This window comes from Mauremys mutica, chromosome 6 (assembly GCF_020497125.1).
Source record: "Mauremys mutica isolate MM-2020 ecotype Southern chromosome 6, ASM2049712v1, whole genome shotgun sequence".
Classification (NCBI taxonomy): Eukaryota; Metazoa; Chordata; order Testudines; family Geoemydidae; genus Mauremys; species Mauremys mutica.
In genome coordinates this window covers 125,915,231-125,937,732 of record NC_059077.1, presented here as the reverse complement: position 1 = coordinate 125,937,732, position 22,502 = coordinate 125,915,231, and the positions used below count along the sequence as shown (strand labels likewise).

The following is a 22,502-nucleotide window of genomic DNA, read 5'->3' as shown; positions in this document are numbered from 1 at the left end:
TTCTGTTTGTTAAATATAGGATCGTAAGGTTTTATTTTCATTGTCCTTAATTAGATTGAAGTGTATGCTATATAGAACAGATGGAAGAAAATAATGTGCTTGTTACACAAGCACCTGCTTACTGAATTAATTTTTCTATTTAAATATTATTCTATTTCTGCTCTTATTTAGTTTTAAGTTTGAGTCATCTGTGTCTGACTTCTAGCAAGTGGAGAATATATCCTGGGTTTTTTAAAACTCAAGTAGTCTTCTAAATTGAAGTTAATTCCTGAACAATTTGTATCTCTTTTTTGTCCCAACAGGATGCATCTGCTGGTGATAGACATCGTTTCTATACTGACATGTCCTGTCCAGTCTGTTTACAGCAGGCTACGTTTCCCATTGAAACAAACTGTGGACATCTTTTCTGTGGTAAGTAAAAATGATCAGCAGAGAAAATTAAAAATTCTGACATTTAAACTACTATTATCACCACTAGGTTAGAGAGTTAACATCCCATTGAGATGATCAGAGCAGATCACACCTCTCTGAGGACAGAACCTCCCCTTCCTTCATCATTTCAAAGCCCCTGATGCGGAGTTGCTGCCCCTGCAGTTCCCATTGGCCATGGTTCCCAGCCAGTGGGAGCTGCGGAGACGGTGCACAGGGAGGGGGAGAGTACGGAGCCCCCGTGGCTGTCCCTGCACCTAGGAGCTGGAGGAACATGTTGCAGATTTCCAGGAGCTGGGTAAGGAGCCTGCCAACTGGACTTTTAACAGGGCTGACCGGAGCCACCAGGGGCCCTTTTTAATCGGGTGTTCCAGTCAAAAACTGGACATCTGGCAACCCTATGTGAAATTTTTCACAGCCCTGAGCAGCGTATCAAGGTCAACGTAAGTTTTAAGTGTAGACCAGCCCTTAGTCCACAGCAAGCTGGGGAGTTAATTTACCCCTCATTAGTGTGTCACGTAGTGTCCATCTGGTCACTACTGCCGTGCCCTAACAGTTCCCTAGTCTAGTCCACATTGATCTACCGTTGTTTCAGAGCAGGGTAGATCGGAAACACTAGGGAATTGTTAGTGCACGGCTGCAGCGGCCAGGCAGATACTTAGTGTGCAGCACGCTAGTACAGGGTAGATTTACACTTCAGCTTGCTGCAAACTTAGTGTCCATGTAGACAAGCCCTAAGACTTGGTTTTGAGTAGAAATAGTCGAGTTTAAGTACATTATTCCAGCTGTGTTCTTATCAGAGCCACGTAGGGCTTGTCTGCACCTGAAATGTAGGTCAATCTAGCTACCTTGTTCCTGAGTGTGAAAAATGTCATGCTCTGTGCAATGTAGTGAGGTCGGCGTCCCTCCATGATAGATGCAACCTAACTGTCAACCTAGCTACCGCCTCTTGAAGAGATGGATTTATTACAGTGACAGCCCCTTCCGTTGCTGTAGTGTCCATGCTACAGCAGCACAGCTTGTAGACATACCCCTAGAGAGGGGCTACTGCCATCCTCCTTGAGGCCTTTGCGTACATATACGTATATAGCACAGACATATTACACTTTTCCTCCTTAACATGTTGCAAACTCATGCCTGATTTGTCACGGGTCTTGTTTAGTTATGGAGAGGCAGAAGGAAAGAGGCAATGGGGAAGGGTAACCCAACTCATATGTAGTACTCCAAAAGTTAATGAAAATTACTCTCCCAGTGACTTATTTCTGAAGAATATTTGTAAACTGAGGTTCTTGGGTAACAGTGTAGTGCATGAAGTTGTCTTGTTCACCTTAGTTTATTAGAAACCTTCTAGAAAGAAATTGTGATTGAGATTTTATTTGACATGCTTTAGAAGTAAAAGTTTGTCACTCACCATCTCTTCTGAATAGCCTCAGAACCTATGGGTTCTTCTTCGAGGAGTGTCCCTATGGGTGCTCCGCCGTAGGTGCACTAGCACCCCCCCGAGCCTTTGATCAGAGATTTCTCATAACTGTGTCTATTCGGCCTGTGCATGCGTGCTAGTCACCTTGTGTCCTTGTTGTATAACACTGCACAGGCGAACTGCCCTCAGTTCCTTCTCAACCGCTTCAGCCTGAGACGGAGCTCTGGCAGTTGTCCCCATTGAGGTTCCTCAACTTTGTCTTCATTTCTTATTCTAGTAGCTATTTGTAATAGTTCTTAGCAATAGTGTAATTAGTTAGTAAGTAGTAGTAGCTTTAGCTTCCTAGTCAAAAAAAATATTCTTATATATTTAGATAGATATTGGTTAGTAGATAAGGTAGTTCTTGTGCACTGGGAGCTTGAGTCTGGTTCTCCCAGTTTCAGACATGGTCTGTTGTGCCAGGAGGCAATCCCACTAAGCAATGGGCACTCCCACTGCATCTGTTGCCTAGTGGAATTACTCATCACCCAGAAGTGGAAGTTCTGCCTGGAACTGAAATTCAGAGCCAGAAAAAAGAGAGATAAAACTTCATCTCCTCATGACGGAGAGCTCTCGATGCCCAACTTCTGACCCATGCCCAGGAGACCCCCAGTCCGCCAGTCTCCCAGCAATTCTATTGCCTCCTTTCTGTCTGAGCCACACTCCTCCAGGGCATCTACGAGGAAGACACAAGACCCATCTCATAAGTCCTCCAAGAACCATGTCTGAGGCTCACCAGGTAAAAAGCTGAGGTGGTTGGTGTCTTCAGCCACTTCACCACCATCTGCTCTCCAGTCACGTACCCACAAGGCTTCTGGTTCCTCAAGTACCCAGGGCATCACTAGACCAAAAGACAGCAAAGCCTTGGGCCTAGAGAAATCATTGGTACCATTAGCATACCAAGGTGGCAAGAAGAGCTCTTCCTCTGCTTGATTGGAATCAAAGAAGCCCATTCGGGCTCCAACCACACTTCTCTCAGAGTGCCCAAGACCTATGGTACTGTTAGCAGCCTCAGCCACCATCACCTCAGTGCAGATTACAGGCTTGGTACCGACAGCATGCTTGGTGCTGCAGGACTTCCATTTTCCCCAGGACCTGGCTTCATCTGAGATGCCCGATTCTCTGTTGCTCGGGTCCTATGTTCTTTTGGTACCGAGGACATCGAGATACCAACAGTTTCACCTCAGATGTCTTCAGGCACTCCACCATTCCAGAGTGGGTTTGAGGATGAGGATTCTGATGAAGACTTTGCCTTGGTGTCCCAAATATCAGTTCAGGGCTCTCCCCTCGCTTTTGTAGAGGCCCCTTTCCAGTGGTCTCTGATGAGCCTATAACCACTCGTGGCACAAGATTGCAAGCACCATCTTTCTGGTATGAGCACCCATGGGTGCTGTCTATGCCTCATGCACCACCACATTGGGACCCTTGGGCAGCCTATCATCAACAATATTCCAAGACATCAAGCACCACCCGTTGCAGAGAGGCAACCTGCATCGCCTGCTCCCTCTAGGAGACCTGACCCTCAAGAAGAAGCCTTTGAGGAGCAGGAAGCTCGATCTGATGATGAAGTCTCTCCTGTGGCCAATATCTCCTCTTCCTGTCCGGATGAAGCTATCGTTTGTCATCCTCCTTCTTTGGTGGATAATTTAAGCAGTTCTAGGATCTGGTCAAGAGAATTGCTGACTCCTTGAAATTAACTCGAGGAAGTTAAAGAACCTCATCATATGGTGCTTGGTATCCTTCGTTCGCCCTCATCTGCCCACATAGCTTTGTCTGTGAACGAAGCCCTTCTGTACCAGGTGCTCCTTTTTGGCTTGTCATCTGCCCCGACTTCTGAGGTTATAGATCTCTTCAAGTCGGGCCTGCAATTGAACGTTCAAAAATCCATTTTGACCACTGTGCAAAACTTAAAATTTATAGGAGCTTATCTTGATTCAGTAGCAGCAAGAGTCTACATTCCTCTGGATAGGTTTGTGTCCCTTTCCAAAAAAGCCAGTACAATTCAACTCAGCCCCCATACTGATCAAGCCCCCTGATCAAGAACTGTTTTCAGTTGTTAGGGCACATGGCAGCCAGTACAGTAACTCCCCACTTAATGCCCTCTCACTTAACGTTTTCAATCTTATGTCCCTGCTCAATTACAGAACATGCTCCGTTTAAAGTTGTGCAATGCTTTGCTATAATGTCGTTTGGCTGCCTGCTTTGTCCACAGCCGGCAGCCCCCCATCAGCTCCCCTACACCCCGTGCCCCCCCAGTGCCTCCCACCCACCAGCACACCCCACGTATCAGCGCCTTCCCTCTCCTCCCCCGCCTCCTGCCCGCAGTGATCAGCTGGCTTGCGGTGTTCAGGAGGGAGGGGGAGGAGCGAGGACTCAGCGCGCAGGCTTCCCCTGCCTCCTGCCTGCAGCAATCAGCTGGCTTGCGGTGCTCAAGAGGCAAACTGGGTCACAGATCTCTTTAGGCATTTTTCACCTTCATTGATCGTTGACTCTCTTGTACGTATTCTCACCAATTCTGCTAGTTCTCCTCAAAGTAAAAAAAAAAGACAAAACCAGAGTCATCCTAATAGTTCCAGCCTGTCCTAGACGAACATGTTTTCCTAGCCTGATACAGCTGGCATTTGCTCTCCGATCACTCTCCATGCTGCTCCTCATCTCCTCTCCCAGGAAGGCAGGATGATCCTTTACCCCGTCTTGCAGTCCTTTGTCTCAAAGCGTGGTTGGCCCATGGTTCATGGGACTAGAGGCAACCTGCTCAGAGGAAGTAAAAAGAATTCTATAACACTGCAGGAAAGAGTCTGCCTGCTACACATACTTTCAGAAATGGACAAGATTTCTTTCTTGGTGTGACCATAGACATATTCCACCAATGACCTCATCGCTGCTAGATTTATTGGACTAGATCCTAAAACTAAAAAGTTTGGAACTATTGCTGAGCTCTATTAGAGCCCATCTGGTCGCCATCATGGCTTTCCACTCTCCAATACAGGGTTATTCCATTTTTCCCCATCCCACGACAGCAAGGTTTATCCGGGGACTAGGAAATCTCTATCTGCCAGTCAAACACCCTGCTCCTGTTTGGGACCTCCACCTGGTCCTTAAATGCCTTTCAAGACCACTGTTTGAACCGATGGCTACCTGCTCACAGCTCCATTTATCAAGGAGAGTGGCATTCCTGAAAGCCATCACATCAGCGCAATGGGTTTGGGAAATAGGGGCCCTTATGACATTCCCCCCCTTTCACAGTATTTTTTAAAGACAATGTCATGCTGTGACCCCATCCAAAATTTTTTACCTAAAGTTTCTTCCAAGTTCCATATTAACCAATCCATTCACCTGCCAGTTTTCCACCCTGAACCTCACCTAGATAATCAAGAAGCATTGTTGCACACCCTTGATGTCAGGCCTTCTGTTTGGTTAGGACTAAACCCTTCAGAAAGACCCTCAAATTGTTTGTCTCACTTGCAGATAGATCAAAACAGTCTTCAGTTTGTAGTCAAAGACTTTCTAAGTAGCTATCTGGCTGCAGTAATTCTTGCTACAAATCTTGTAATATTCAAACACTTTGAACATAGGTACTCACTCAAGGTCCATTTCCATCTCTGCAGCATTCCTCAAAAACGTGCCCATTATTGAAATATGTAAGGCTGCTACTTGGGTGTCTATACATATATTTGCCGAACACTACACAGTAACTTACAACTCTGCTTCTAATACTGTTTGGCTCAGCTGTACTTTCTTCTGTGCTAAATTTGACTGTGAAGCCCCTCGCCCAATGCTGCCTTAGAGGGAACTGCTTGGCAGTCACCTAGAGTGGTTGGCAGTCACCTAGAGTGGAGCACCCATAGGGACACTATTGGAAGAAGAAAAAATGATTATTCTCAGTATGCAGTAACTGAGGTTCTTCAAGATTTGTATCCTTATAAGTGCTCCAGTACCAGCCCTCCTTCCCCTCTACTTTGGAGTTCTCTGCTGTGGCGCTTGGTGGTAGAGAAGGAACTGAGGGCGGTTCACCCACCCAGTGCTATATAACAATGGCACAGGGCACGGGGCTGAGTAGCACACATGCGCGGGCCAAACAGACACTGCTATGAGAAATCTCTGATCAAAGGCACAGGGTGCACTAGCGCACCTCCAGTGGAGCACCATAGGGGGACACGTCTCGAAGAACCACAGTTACTATACAGGGTGAGTAACCATTCCTAAAGTATCCTTAACTTGATCTGAAGAGAAAAACTGTTTTTTGTAGAATAACACTATTAAAAACAAATAACTTTATGTATAACTTCTTGAGAAAGTATCTGGTAATAGGTTTCAGAGCAGTAGCCATGTTAGTCTATATCAGCAAAAACAATGACAAGCAGTGTCTAAAATTACATTCTAAAGTATTTTTTTCTTTGCTACCAGATTTGAAATCAAAATTTCCACTCGTCTGCAAATATATTTGACTCTGTATCCTTAAAGTTTCTAAACTTGGGAAAAACAGAATTAACTGAAAACATTTTTTAAAATAAAACGAGTCGCTGAGGTGACAGTTTTGTAAACTGTAGTTTTCCCAGCTAAACTTTATCTTGGTAAAGGCTTTTAAAACTAATCATTTTCCAATTACAATGATGCAGAAGCTTTTTGACTTCTCAATTAAGAGATATGCTCTTGACCAGGATGGATTGATTTAAGTCAGTGCAATTTCAATGACCCTGTTTAATCATAATTCAAATCAGTAAGCTGAAAACCTTTACTGTCTATACTAATTGTGTTCTGCATTTGTACTTTTTAGTTATTTTCCTAAAGAAAAGCTGATTTTCATTGGTTGTTAGCTATTAAAACTTGTGAGGTAACTCCCTTCTCTTCATGTGTCAGTATAATAATGCCTGCATCTGTAATTTTCACTCCATGCATCTGAAGAAGTGCGTTTTTTACCCATGAAAGCTTATGCCCAAATAAATCTATTACTCTTTAAGGTGCCACCGGACTCCTTATTGTTTTTGTGGATACAGACTAACATGGCTACCCCCGATAATAAAACATGTTGATTTTCAGTTAACCATAGCCTTTACACTAAGGCCTTGTCTACACTGCTGCTTTACAGCACTGAAACTTTCTCAAGGGTGTGAAAAAACACCCCCCGAGCGATGCAAGTTTCAGCGATTTAAAGTGACAGTGTAGACAGTGCACCAGCACTGGGAGCTACTCCCCTCGTGGAGGTGGGGTTTTTTTTTTGTTTGTTTGTATTTACAGTACTGGGAGAGCTGTCTCCTAGCGACAGGGCCGTGACTACACAGCCACATTAAAGCACTGCTACAGCTTCCGGGAGAGCACCGGAGCGGAGCTCAAGGGTCGGCTTAAAATAGCTGGCGGGCCGGCACTTCGCCCACGCGGCTTAGCCAGTGACTTCCACAGTTCTGTGGTTTTACTTTCTTCAAAAAGTGGCAGCAAACGTACTGCTTAATATTATTTTTATGTTTGTTTTAAATGATTTTTAAAAGTTTGGAGTTGTCAATTTCAAATTTAATTTTAAACAGGTTTATTTTTAAAATATAAACTCAATTTTTTTATTTGTTTGTCCACCCTGCTATTGAAGTTAATGTTGAAATTGAATTGGATCAGAATTTATTAATTGAATTTGGAATTTGGATACATTTGGTTTTAGTTTCTGAAGTTAATAATATATAAAAACAGCCAGTTATGCCTAAAATACTTGAGCCTAATATTTTAATATTATATTACCGTTTTTCTTGCTGAAATAATTGTTTTAAATCAAAAATGTCTAACAATCTAAAATTTAAATCATTACAGCTTTTGATATTTACCTCCATTAGGTGCCTGCATTATTGCGTACTGGAGGTATGGCTCGTGGCTCGGTGCTATCCGTTGCCCAATCTGCAGACAAACGGTAACACTTCATATCATCAAAGACCCAATAGTTCTGATTCTAAATTTAGGCCTGGATTCTGAAAACATGCATGCTCATGCTTATCTCTAAAACTAAGTAAGGGATGGCAGAGAGGGAAAGTATGAATGGTAAGACTCTATAAGGGGAAGGGGAGGGATATAGGCAGGCAAGTGAGGGACAGAAGAACTGGTGGTGGGGAGTGTGGAGGGAGAATGTGAGTGGGACAAGAGTCTTAGTAGGGAAGTGAGAGGGAGACCAGGAAGGGGGTGGGGGGGCGAGGAGGCAGAATAGCTATAAGGGGAACGGAGGAGAGACAGACAGGATAGCAATAAGGTAGGGGGGAAGTGAAAGTCTTCTGTCAGCTAGACACACATCCACACCACCACCCAAGAGATTGGAAAGGGTTAGCAGAGTGTCTTTCTGAGCAACCAGCGGGGAGGTCTGCATTTCTGCATGTGCTTTAAGTTTGAATTTTGAACATGAAATGATCACTTATATTTTTGGTGGCAAATGCTTCCTCCAAAGGCTCAAAAACAAGAAAGCAAATTTTAAAAAAGCAACACAAGTCTAATGCTTTTTTTTTTTTTTTTTTTAAATCTCACGATTTTTGGATGGTCTGACTCATGATTTTAAATGGTTAGGGTTATATTGCATACTTAAAGTTAGGCATATAAAGTGTTTAAAAGTTCAGGGCCTTTCATTATTACAGACATGATGCTGTGGTATTTTTTAACATCCTGAGTTTGAGATGGCTGCACTACTCATGAGCTACGAGTGAGTTATATGGGTCATCCCAAACCAGTGCCAGTAAAATCTTTACAGCGTTTCACTATGTATTCTGTTTAGGGTGCATACTTTTCACAAAAATTGTCAGAAATATTTTAGAGAAGTTTTCAAGTATTATTTTGAGTATTTGTTGTATTCCTTCACCTGTTAAGCCAAAATGCCTCCATTACCATGAGTCCAATTATTTATCTTATTAGTGTTTCAGTGCTTCCCAAATACTGAGGTATTTATCCTCACCCCTGTGTTTGGGAAGTGATGAGATCCTCACTTCACATGTGGGGAGCTAAAGCACAAAGGCTTGCTGAAGGTCACATAGGAGGTCTGTGGCAGGGCAGGAATTGAATCCCCAAGTTTCCTGAGTACGAGGCCAGGACTGGAAGATTTTAACAGATTTGTTTTTAAAAACCTCTAACAGTGCCCTAAAAATGATTTCCCATTTGACTGTTTTAAGATCCAGTATCCTGAGCCCTTCCAGGGCTAGTAGCAAGTATTACATTACGTCACAAAACCTGGGAATCTCCTTATCATAGAGCAGCTCCACCTAGAGTGCCCACCCCCCATGCAAGCCATGGCATGTGTGCCCTGCCTCAGTTTCCCCTCTCAGGTAACGAAATAACTTCACTTCTAAGGCTCTTCTCTCTCAATAACACCCCTCCTTGGGATTGATTGATTTATTAAACCATGTGCAAAATAAAATCCATTCATTATTCCCAGTGCACATAATCATTATGATCACCCGACATCTCATCTCCTGATGCCCCATGTACCACACCACGGCATCTTCAGCCATATCCAGACACTGTCCTGTTTTGTCTCTGGACAGCCACTCCTGCCTTTCCAGCTGGAGTGCAACCCTGCTCTTCCCAGTGGGAACCCTCACAGCCTGACTGCTGAGAGATGGTCTTTACCAGGAGAGCATCCCTCACTCCTGCTGGCCATCTCACACTTCCTGTGGGTCCAGCTCTCCACCTCTGGAGATTACAGTAGATAAGCTTCTCTGGCGCTCCCCACCATCAGCCCTCTCTGGCCCTTGGCTATGGCACTCTGGCTTAGAGGCAACTCCTTCTGCTGTTCCCTGGCCTTCAGGCACCTCTAGCCCTGCCTCTGACTTGGGGTTACCAGCCAGCTAACCCCTCTTGCTGCTTTTCTGCCTTCAGCCTTCTCCCAGAACCATAATCAGTCTCCTGGCTCTGGCCCTTCATCTCAGGAAGGTCAGTCAGCCAGTCTTCCCAGGTCTCCACCCTTTTCAGCCTCCTGGCACTGGCTAACCCCTCCACTGGCTCCCTGATAATTCCTCCCTTGTTCCAGGGAGGGCTGCAGAGAGCTCTCTCACCAGATCTCTTTCTTCCCCAGGCATCCTCTTTTATAGCTCAAAGGGCCAGGATTATCCTGTATACTTCTCTTTCCAATGGACTAAAGCACCCATATCTAGCCATGGAAAGTGATGATCTATTTCATCTTAAGCAGGGATCTGAAACTCACGGCCCGTGGGCCATTTGTGGCCCGCAAACCTCCCCAATGTGGCCTGCAGGGCTCCAGCAGTTTTGGGGCTGGGTCTCTCCCTTGGCCCCACCTGCCACCCCCAGGAGCTCCCCCGCCCCCCAGGTGATTTAAAGCCTGGGGCCCCAGCAGTGCAGCAGAGCTGACCGGCGTCTGCCTTCTCACTCCGTGTGTCTACTGGCCCCTCCCTGCAGCCCCCGGGGCGGGGTGGGGCTGTGCCTCCACGTGCTGCCCCCACCCCAAGTGCCCCTGTGGCTAATGGGAAGCTGCGGGGACGGTGCCTGGGGGCAGCAGCGCACGGAGGCTCCCCATTCTGTCCCACCCTCTGACCCCCCACCCCAAACTCCACACCCCCCCACCCCAAACTCCCTCCCGAAGCCTGCACCCCTTCCCTATACCCCTCCCACTCCCAAACTCCCTCCCAGAGCCTGCACCCCCCCACACACACCCCCAACACCCAAACTCCCTCCCAGAGCCTGCACCCCTTCCTCACATACCCCCTCCCACCCCCAAACTCCCTCCCAGAGCCTGCACCCCTTCCTCACATACCCCCTCCCACCCCCAAACTCCCTCCCAGAGCCTGCACCCCCCCACACACACCCCCAACACCCAAACTCCCTCCCAGAGCCTGCACCCCTTCCTCACATACCCCCTCCCACCCCCAAACTCCCTCCCAGAGTCTGCACCCCCACACACACACACACCCACCACCCAAACTCCCTTCCAGAAGCTGCACCCCTTTCCCACACACACACCCTGCCCCCAAACTCCCTCCCAGAGCCTGCAAACCACCCCCACCCCTGCCCCAGCCCAGAGCCTGCACCCAGCACCCAAACTCCCTCCCAGAGCCTGCACCCCTTCCTCACATACCCCCTCCCACCCCCAAACTCCCTCCCAGAGTCTGCACCCCCCCCACACACCCCCAACACCCAAACTCCCTTCCAGAAGCTGCACCCCTTTCCCACACACACACCCTGCCCCCAAACTCCCTCCCAGAGCCTGCAAACCACCCCCACCCCTGCCCCAGCCCAGAGCCTGCACCCAGCACCCAAACTCCCTCCCAGAGCCTGCACCCCAGACCCCATCCCCCACCCAAACTCCCTCCCAGAGCCCCACTTCTCACCCTTTCTGCACCCAAACTCCCTCCCAGAGCCTGCACCCCAATCCCCTACCCCATAAGAACATAAGAATGGCCATACTGGGTCAGACAAAAGGTCCATCCAGTGGCTACTGACAATGGCCAATGCCAGGTGCCCCAGAGAGACTCAACCACATCAGCCACACCATCAAGGGCTCATTCACCTGCACGTCTACTAATGTGATATATGCCATCATGTGCCAGCCATGCCCCTCTGCCATGTACATTGGCCAAACTGGACAGTCTCTACAAAAAAGAATAAACGGACACAATCGGACATCAGGAATGGTAACATACAAAAGCCAGGAGGAGAACACTTCCATCTCCCTGGACATTCTATAACAGATTTAAAAGTAGCCATACTTGAACAAAAAAACTTCAGAAACAGACTTCAAAAAGAAACAGCCAAACTAAAATTCATTTGCAAATTTAACACCATTAATTTGGGCTTGAATAGGGACTGGGAGTGGCTGGCTCATTACAGAAGCAGCTTTGTCTCTCCTGGAATTGACACCTCCTCATCTATTATTGGGAGTGGACTACATCCACCCTGATTGAATTGGCCCTGTCAACACTGGTTCTCCACTTGTGAGGTAACTCCTTTCTCTTCATGTGTCATTATATAATGCCTGCATCTGTAATTTTCACTCCATGCATCTGAAGAAGTGAGGTTTTTTACCCCGAAATCTTATGCCCGAATAAATCTGTTAGTCTTTAAGGTGCCACCGGAATCCTTGTTGTTTTCCTAACATCCTGTTTGCTTTTTTAATGGCCGCTGCACACTTCATGGATGTCTTCAGAGAACTATCCACGATGACTCCAAGATCTCTTTCCTGATTAGTTGTAGCTAAATTAGCCCCCATCATATTGTATGTATAGTTGGGGTTATTTTTCCCAATGTGCAATACTTTACACTTATCTACATTAAATTTCATTTGCCATTTTGTTGCCCAATCACTTACTTTTGTGAGATCTTTTTGAAGTTCTTCACAGTCTGCTTTGGTCTTAACTACTTGAGCAGTTTAGTATCATCTGAAAACTTTGCCACCTCACTGTTTACCCCTTTCTCCAGATCATTTATGAATAAGTTGAATAGGATTGGTCCTAGGACTGACCCTTGGGGAACACCACTAGTTACCCCCTCCATTCTGAAAATTTACCATTTATTCCTACCCTTTGTTCCATGTCTTTTAACCAGTTCTCAGTCCAGACCTCCTCTCCAGCCCAAACTCCCAGAGCCTTAGGCAGGTTGGGGGCGGAGTTTTGGGGGTCGGTTTTGGGTGGCATGAGTGACGTTATTGGCCTGCTGGGAGGATTTGAGGACTGGCACTGGCCCTTAAGCCTGTCATTGATCTGGGACTGAGTGTTGCTCAGCCTATGCAGTGGAAGGAGGATTTCATTTGGGGAGCAGGGGAGCAAACGGTCCTTTGGCAAGTTGCTGTTTTAAAAAAAGGAGGGGAAGTAGGTGTTTCCAACTGCTCGATGGATTAGTGGCAGAGTACAAGGTAAGGTTTCAAAGATGAAAAATTGCAAAGCAATGTGATACACTTTAGCATAAGGTTCTGCAGTTTATCACATGAATATCATCACCACATATGGGTAAAATTACAATAGTTTTCTGTATATAGATAAAATGTACACATGCGTATGTATGTTATATTGTGTAGTTTTAGATATTTGTAGCAGAATTAATTCCCCAAACTATATTTTTCTGTAGGAGGAGAATCCTCCATTCATTACTATTGCAAAAGCCAAGACTGTCCTTTTTTCTTGTCCTGCCCACTTTTTCTCCAGTTTAATCACCTTACCCTCAAAGCTTCCCATTGTCGCCACCAGCTTTCCAGTCAAGGGGAACCTTAATGAGATAGGGCTTGGAGACTCACTCTGAGCATTGCCATGATCACGAAGCAGGTGGCAGCGGACTCCCCCTAGGCTGGTGCACTTTGGAGGAACAGGGTTGGTGAAGGCACTCAGCCACTGTGCTGTAAGTGGATATACGAGCTCAAACTTTGTTGCTTTTATGCTTCAATGCAAGATCATCAGTAATGATGACAGAAGCATTTGTCTGATTTTTGGGATGAAAGTTTTAAAACCCCCAAGCATCTAAATGCCTAAGTCACCTCTGAAAATGGGACTTGAGTTCCTAAGTCACTTATGCAATTTTGAAAACTTTACCTCTGATCTACTTCAAAGACTGAGTTCTTGTACTTTGTCCTTAGTAAAATATTCTTGAAAATAGCTTTCTATATCCTTTTTATAGTATCTTAAAGTGTTAATTTTTAAAGACTTGGGAGCTGTATCTAAGTAAATACAGGGCAAATATTAAATACTGGCTTTTAGGTTAATACTTAGAAACAAGGCCATATATATCTAAAGTTGTACCAAGTTTGGTCTACAGTAATGAATTGTACTTAAAGAATGAGGTTTAGCACTGAATTACTATTGTTTCATTTATGAATTTGCAATTTCATATTCGTAAGAACTGTCAGGCATGAAGTGACTTCTTGCTGTTGTGCACAGGTAACATTGTTTTTACCACTCTTTGGTGAAGATCAGCAGGATGCAGCACAAGTGCTTCAAGATGTTAATGATTACAACCGGAGATTCTCAGGACAGCCCAGATCTGTAAGTAAGGTTGTGGATGCGTGGAGAGTCAATAAACTAGCAAAAGACTAACGCTGTTTTATACTGTGTGATTTTCTTGTAGGTGTTTATTTTCTGTTTATAATTCACGGGAACTACACAAGTTTTGTTTAGTAAATACAAGTTCCTGCATCTTAAGCATAAAAACATTTATTTTTAACTATTCCTTTAACCTTGCATTTCTGTTGTAATGACATGGTACTGATTAAAGCCCTGATTCAGAAGAGCATCCTTTATTCAGGAAGGGTGGTTAAACGTGTACTTATGTGCTTTCCTGATTCAGCGCCTAACTTGTTCATAATTAACAAGTAAAGAAATATGTGGCTTATTTTTCTTTACATTTCCCTTTTTGCTCCCAGTATATAAAGACCCAGAACTGGTTTGAGCATTGGCCTGCTAAACCCAGGGTTGTCAGTTCAATCCTTGAGGGGGGCCATTTAGGCAACTGGGGTAAAAATCTGGGCATTGGTCCTGCTTTGAGCAGGGGGTTGGACTAGATGACCTCCTGAGGTCCCTTCCAACCCTGATATTCTATGATTCTGTGAACTGATCAGGAGAATTTAGCTTTGTTTTTTTGTGTTGATATTGCTCCCTTTCTTTTGAAAATGTATTTTAAGTTCTACACTCCCTTGATTTCCTAATGAGTTGTGTGCCTTCTCTATTTTGTTTTTTAAACTTTTCTCTCTGAGAGTGTTATTTCTATAACTGAGGCCTTGGCTACACTTGAGAATTACAGCGCTGGTGGTGGCTTTATAGCACTGTAACTCACTCCCCGTCCACACTGGCAAGGCACATACAGCACTGTATCTCCGTGGCTACAGCGCTGCTTGTACTCCACCTCCCTGAGAGGAATAAAGAATATAGCGCTGCTGCTGCAGCGCTGGGGTGCCAGTGTAAACAGGGAATAATCTTAGTACGCTGTGACTGACCTCCGGAAGCTTCCCATAATCCTTTTAAGTGTAGATTATTCTCTTTGTTTTCTTGTGATGCCTCTCTTTGTTTTGTTGTGAAGTCCGGGCTCCGAAGCTGGTTATCAAAAAAAACAAACACAGCTACTGTTTGCTGTGAATGAGCAGAGGCAGGGGGCTCCCTTTGGAATGCCCACAGCTAGTGTTTACTTGAAGAGAGGGGGAGGAAGGGGGCTTGAGGAGAGAAGCAGCGCGGCGGGCAGAGGAGGGGGGGGTCCGTTTCAGTGCGGCTGTTTATCTGGTCTGTGAGGGAGGAAAAACAGCTGCTGTTTGCTTTCAGTGAGTGAGAGAGGGGTGGGGGAGGGGGTCGGAACTTGCAAGGCAGCTGCTGACAGAGTGTCGGCTCCAAAAATCCACACTCTCTCTCCCCCACGCTCCCTGTCACACTCCACCCCACCCTTTTGAAAAGCACGTTGCAGCCACTTGAACGCTGGGATAGCTGCCCATAATGCACCGCTCCCAATGCCGCTGCAGATGCTGCAAATGTGGCCACAACAGTGCACTGGTAGCTGTCAGTGTGGCCAGACTGCAGCGCTTTCCCTACTCAGCTCTACGAAGACAGGTTTAACTCCCAGCGCTGTACAGCTGCAAGTGTAGCCATACCTTGAGTGTCATAATTAGAGTTGTAAGAACTTTAGAATGTGCACCTTGCAAGCTACTGTTGTCACACTTGCTAGGCACGGTTCGTAAACGCAGACCCTGATTCTACAAATGAGATGTGCCCAGGCAAATCCCAGTGATTTCAGTGGGGTCTTTCCTGCACATATCTCATTTGTTTCTTACTAGGGACCCTACCCCAAAGAGTTTACAATCTAAATAGACAACCCTGACAATATGAGAGAAAGGAAGAATTATCCCCATTTTACAGGTACAGAGATTGAAAGCCTGGTCCAAAGGCCATTGAAATTAAGAGACTCCCATTAACTTCAGTGGGCTTTGGATTAGGCCCTCAACGACTTGCCCAAGGTCACACAGGAAGTCCGTGGCGGACCCAGGAATTGAACCTAGACATCCTGCCTGTGGATGTTGAACACAGTCCATTGCCTTAATCACAAGACTACCCTTACTCTCTAAAGTATTTTTTTAAGTTCGGTCCATGTTTCCTTTTAGTCTTCTATTCTGTGGCTCTGTCTGTTTTGGGAAAGGAGCCATTATTGAAACAGTGCTAAAATTAAAAAATGGCTCCCACTGAACCATGGCTAATTAGTGTGGATGAAGCCACGGAATAAAAAATAAGAAGGAGCCATGACTGGATTTATTTTGTTTTCTAATCTTAAAGCTTGAACAGTCCCTTGAAAAGCCACATTTAGCCACAGCTTGTATATTGCATTATTCTTTTTCAGAGGAAATGTAATCTGTTGCAGCTTGATTATGGCATCTCATAGGAATTCCCAGTTTTCTTCCATATTCTTAGATTTTTCCATACTTTCTTCCATTGCATTCTGCTTTCCTGAAATCTGTTTTTGTTGATTTACCTTTTCTTAAATATATACCGCTGCATTCTGTGAGCCTTCTCTTTGCTATAATGAGTTCAAGCCCCTTTCTTTATTGTACTGAACTAATATAACTTGTAACGATTGATTCCAAACTTCTCTATTATTGTTATATCCTCAATCAGTTACTACTTATCTGTAAGAAATGGATCCAGAATAGTTTCTCCACTGCTTGCTCTTGCTACTTGGTGAATCATAAGTTATCTTCTGTGTCAATTAAGAACCTCTTTGATGCTAGTTTTGCTGTGTTTCTTGCCCAATAGGTGTCTTGGCAGTCAAAATCTTTCATGCATTTGTTATACTGTGGTTTCAAGTACCAGGTCTATAAACTTTGTTATGTGACATAATGGATTCCAAAACTGGTGAATGTGATAGTATCAATGTTGTGCTTTAAACAAAAACAAACAAAAAAAATCCCATTTAAGAAGTATTTATGTTGGCATTTTGTATGATGTTGCAAAGATTAATTATTTCTGTTTTGTTTGTTCATAGATTATGGAAAGAATTATGGATTTACCCACTTTACTGCGGCATGCTTTCAGGGAGATGTTTACTGTAGGGGGCCTTTTCTGGATGTTCCGTATCAGAATATTCCTCTGCCTTCTAGGAGCTCTGCTCTATCTGGCTTCACCTCTGGATTTTCTTCCTGAAGCCCTCTTTGGAATTCTGGGATTTTTAGATGATTTCTTTGTCATCTTTCTGCTGCTGATATACATCTCTATCATGTACCGAGAAGTGATAACGCAGAGACTAAATAGATAATGAGTGGAAACAACCATGACTCAGACGTTTGTGTAGAAAGCTGAACAAAGGGACCCATGACACAGTATGACGTAGTAAAGCACCTGTATAAACTTTCAGTTTTTGCAATTTAATAGCTTATAATCAATTATTTTATGCAAATGTGAGGGGTTAAAATGTGGTGATGCTTAACTGGAATTTTTAATTTGTGTGTTACATACGCTTAAATATTGAAGAGGTTAGATTTATGATGTAATAAATTACCTACATCTGCTTACACTCAATGAGCAATTGTATGTAATGCAGGATAATGCTAGTTATAAAACACCTCTTCATGTGTGGTTTGTGAAAGGGAAGTTCTATTTAAGTGATGTCAGGACTTAAAACAAAAAAGAATTCAGATTAGCTTGACGCATTAAGACACTTCAATATATAGTTTATCAAATTGCTTAATTCTCACTGTGGTGGGTCAGAGTATTTTTAAATAACAATAGTTTTTCATATCTGTCTATGCAGGAAGAAACCCAAAGACAGCATTACAGTTAACACAGTGAATTTTACTGCTGTACACAATTCATATTGCACAAATAGAGGAAAAAACACTTCAGTATTGCTTTAACTGCACTATGTATAATGATATATATTTCCAACTATTTTACTTTTCAGTTTTGGGAAAAAAGGCTTTCCATTAGGGTCAAGATGAAGAAACCAGGAACAGTCAACACTTTGGTGACCGGCGCTGAGTAATAATTTTTCACATACGTTTTGTGTACATTAGCAGTATTTGAACGTCAAGTAAGTTGCACTGTTGTAAGCCCTACTTTATGTACCCGTGCAACACATTTAAACGGGGGGTTTGCATCAGTGCAGCTACATCAAAGTAATTTACCACTGCAAAAAAAACCCTTAGGTTTTTAGTAGCAATTTGTTTAAAAGTGGAAATCCAAAGTGTATGTCATAACTGGATAATTTTTACACTTAAAATTTTACCTGAATATGGATGGTAATTAAAGTATTTAGATGAAACCAGTAACTATTCTTTCTCACAAGTTTGTACCCAATAAGTTTAAAACAAAACAGTAACATGGGGACATAAAAATCTGCTGGAAAATTCAAAATCTGTATGATTTTTTTTACCCCAAATGTTTGGAATTTGTGGGTATTTTTAACACCAGATATCACAAGCTACAAGGTGAATTATTTGAAAATATTTTCATTGTATAAAATCAGTGCTGCTAGAAAACTCAAAATCCTCAAGCCATTCTGTGGGAATTCAGTACTTTCTACTTGGAGGAAAAATATTTTTGAAGCAAAATAGCAAACATTCTAACTTTCTGAATACTTGAAAATAAAATGAATAGAATAAGCGATCCTTCGTATGTTCACATAATGTGGGTTGGGACATATTTTGAAATAGCCTCCATTAATATAGTCTCCATTTTCTGATCATGCAAATATATGTGCATACAATTTTGAGTGCTTATACATGTGTAGGAAGATGATGGGATTTTTTCATTGAATGCTTTTGGTTAATGGGTTTTGCAGAGTCTGTCAGTTTTGTGTTGTTGTATCAGTGCTTAAAGTGCACATCACTGGTTTTGCCTTTATAAATATAAGATAGGGTTGGGTTTTGGGGGTGGCGGGTGTTGGCTTTTTTTAAATTTGCCCTTGAATATCCAAAGTCATGTTATGATTTAACTGGATTGTTGAACCTTTCTTCGCACATATCTTCCATTTGAGATGGGTGAAAAGAGAAAATGGAGGCGATAAAAACAAAAAAATTAAAAAAGAAAAAGACATAGTGTATGCTACTGGCTTTGGCTGCCTTTAGTGTTTTTTAGCACCTCATCTTTTCCCTTCATTTTGTCATCACTAATATACGATGACAACTTGCTGGCTACCTCAGTTAAATGTCAACATGCTGATACTACAGTATGTGAATCTTGCTTGATATTCAAGGAACTTAAATCCTGCCTGATATATGCACATTTAAGATGACAGAGCAAGGTATTATAGAGAGTCAGGTGCACAGATCTGCGCATTGCTGCTGTAGGCAGAGCTCTCCAAGAGGTCCCACCTGCTCTTTTTAGCTGGTGGCAATATTGAAAAGATGATTGTAGGACTGATAAACTTATCCTCGTACATCTTTTGGAGCTTGGCCATCATGAGTCCTGTCGTCACAAATAACTTCCTCTTTATTTCCTGAGAGAACAGTCCAGACTAGTCATTCTGGTAAGAATGTCATCCTTTCCTAACCTTGATATCCCATTTCTCTGTTTCTCCCACAGATGTCTTCACATTTTTGCCCGTGCCACTCTTTACACCTAGAATGCCCTCCCTCCCTCTGATCCACAAGACACTCCCTGAATCTCCTCATTCAAAGCCCTCCTTAGACCCACTTCTGCCATGATGCCTATGCAAAATTATCCAACTAAGGAGTCTGTTCATAAACACTCTCTTTAGTATGTGAGCTCATGCTCAAGCTGTCACTGAGTAAGTGCATAATCTTATTGATGTTACTCTGTTTCCTCCCCTGCCCCTTCCTGTCTGTCTTGCCAGGCCGTGCCTAATTTTAAGCTCTCTGGGGCCAAGGATCCTGTCATCTTTCTGAGTGGGAGGCACTCAGCTCACCTTTGGGTGCCGATAGAAATAATATAGGCTTCAGTCCAGCAAAGCACTTAAGGATGTGTGTGTATGTGCTTGGCTGAATTTGGACTGCCTATTCTACCTGTAAAAACTAGGCCAATTGATGATATTCTCATGTGTAGTATGGACATTTTAAGTATGTAGTTTGACTGACAGTTTTCAGTGCTCTGTATGGTTAAGGAAGCAAGTGCTGTGCTCAGCTTGGTTATACAGGAGCAAAGGATGAGGCCAGTATGCTGAATTTGCTCATTTACTTTGCGTCCATGCATTCCTGCATAGATACCTTCCTTGTCGAGGAGAAAATTCTTCACCAAACCACCGATTATCAGTATTTATGGAAAGAATGATTGGATCATGCTGCCCTTATTTCAGATGATTCTGTTGTTGTGTGACAATGTGTGTATATAGAAGCAATGTATTTTTCATGCACTCAGTGCTGTGGTATCTGAGCACCTATATGGATGCTTCTGTAATTCTTCACAGTAAATGTAAATTGCACTTACAAAACAATGCTTAACAATCCTCCTCCTTTGACTAGATGCAGACCTGTGTTCCACTTAGGTGTGTGCATGCCCAGTGCACCGGAACCAGAGACTTTTGCCTAGCCTGTGGCAGTGGCTCCTCCTCTGGTGATATAAGGTGAGGTCAATCTGAGCCCCCTCAGTTCCTTCTCACTGCCAGTTGCTGGAGTCTTTGCTCCACTCCCTCTGTCTCCTTGTCCCTTTGGGTGTTGGCTGGTCCACTTTTACAATGCTTGGGACTCAATTACCTCCGACAGCTGAGTCCTAGATACTATCAGATCAGGCTACACAATCCAGTTCCTGTCCACGCCCCGTTCCCACCTCCCTTCCCCGTACCTCCTTGAGGATCCGTCTCACAAGACACTGCTCACCAAGCTGGTCAGCTCTCTGTTGAAGTTGGGAGTGGTGGAGAAAGTTCCACAAAAACATTGAGGCGATGGCTTTGACTCCCGGTACTATCTGATTCCTAAATCCCAGGGCAGGATGAGAGCCTTTCTCAACCTTTGTGGCCTCAATAAATTCATCAAGTACATGAGATTCCGCATTGTTACTCTATCGGCAATCCTTCCCATGCTGTCTCAGAATGACTGGTTTGCTGCTCTGGACCATCAGGATGCTTACTTTCAGATGGTGATTCTGCTGGGCCTTAGGAAGTTTCCGCATTTTGTGGTAGGAGAACACCACTTTCAGTGTACAGTTCTCCCATTCGGCCTCTCTTCTGCCCACTGATCTTCACCAAATGCATGGCGATGGTCTTGGCATATTTCAGGAAGAAGGGAATCCACACCTTTCTGTACCTCGGTGACTGGTTGCTGAAGGGTGGCTCCAGAGAGGAGGTTCTCAACCACATGGGCACAGTGTTGTGTTTGCTCGACCATCTGGGACTCATTTTAAATACTGCAAAGTCAACCTTGTCTCCCACTCTGAAAATTGAGTCCTTTGGTGCCCTGTTAGATTCAATGAGGTCGAGGGCTTTGAGGCAGTACAACAGATGTGCCTCAGTCTGCAATCTATAATAATAATTGGAGATATACCTATCTCCTAGAACTGGAAGGGACCTCGAAAGGTCATTGAGTCCAGCCCCCTGCCTTCACTAGCAGGACCAATTTTTGCCCCAGATCCCTAAGTGGCCTCCTCAAGGATTGAACTCACAACCCTGGGTTTAGCAGGCCAATGCTCAAACCACTGAGCTATCCCTCCCCCCATGACTGTCATGTGTGTCTGAGCCTGCTGAGCCACATGTCTGCTTCCACGCAGGTAGTCCACTTCACCAGGTTGCATCTTCTCCCTCTTCAAATGTGGTTCAGAAGAGCGTACCACCCTGAATTCTCTAGACAGGTTGGTGCGCTTTTCTTCAACAGTCCTAGATTCCTTGTGCTAGTGAGAGTCCCCACACGGTGTGTGCCAAGGAATCCCCTTCACTCGGCCCTCTCCGACCAAGTCAGTGGTTACCGACACTTCCCTTCTGGGTTGGAGGGCACATCTGGACTTGTTGAGGGTGCAGGACCTGGGGTTGGAACAGGAAGCCTCACTGTATATCAATGTGTTGGAACTTCAGGCCATCCACAGTGCATGTCATGCCTTCCAAGACCGCATCCAGACACTCAGTGTTTCACATACTCACCGACAATACCACCACAATGTACTATGTGAATAAGCAAGGAGGGGCACATTCTAGGTTACTCTTCCTGGAGATGATCAACCTATGGCAATTTTTCATCGAAGAAGACATCACCCCCATAGCAGTCCATTTACTGGGTATGTAAAATCGTCTCACGGACCATTCCAGCAGTTTTCTCCCAGAGCCTCAAGTGGTCCCTGAAGGGGAGTGTTCTCTGGGTCATCTTTGCAACATGGGGCATCCCTGCAATTAACCTGTTTGCAACGAGGGATAACAGGAAATGTCAACTATTCTGTTCTTGAGGGGGCCTCAGCCTGAGCTCCCTCTCCAGCACCTTCCACTGCACCTGGCAGTTGACTCTTCTGTATGCCTGTCCACCTATTCCGGTCATTCCACAAGTCATTCTCAAGCTCAAAGCCAATCGAGCCAAGTTCATCCTCGTTGCTCCTGCGAGACATTGCTGGTTCTCAGATCTCCTTGCTCTGTCAATTCAACCTCCCATTTCACTTCCTTTCCATCCTGACCTGCTCATGCAGAGCCACAGCCAAACCTTCCATCCTGCAATCAGTTCCCTGCACCTCACAGCATGGCTGCTGCATGCCTAATGAAGAGGAAGAGTGGTGCTCAGAGGCTGTCCAGCAAGTTGTACTCAGCAGTAAGTAGT

The 22,502-nt window shown here is 44.5% G+C and overlaps 1 protein-coding gene across 6 annotated transcripts in view; it reads left to right on the top strand.

Annotated features, from left to right (window-relative positions):
* RNF170 (ring finger protein 170) overlaps positions 1-18,418 on the top strand; it is a 41,859-nt gene extending 23,441 nt beyond the window's left edge. For all 6 annotated transcript variants that reach the window (XM_045021971.1, XM_045021968.1, XM_045021974.1 and 3 more), the window contains 4 exons: positions 303-411; positions 7,708-7,781; positions 13,726-13,830; positions 16,802-18,418. In XM_045021971.1, the coding sequence (XP_044877906.1) occupies positions 303-411; positions 7,708-7,781; positions 13,726-13,830; positions 16,802-17,071 (558 nt within the window). In that variant the 3' untranslated portion in view covers positions 17,072-18,418. The remainder of the gene's footprint in view (positions 1-302; positions 412-7,707; positions 7,782-13,725; positions 13,831-16,801) is intronic.
* The last annotated feature ends 4,084 nt before the right edge of the window (positions 18,419-22,502 follow it).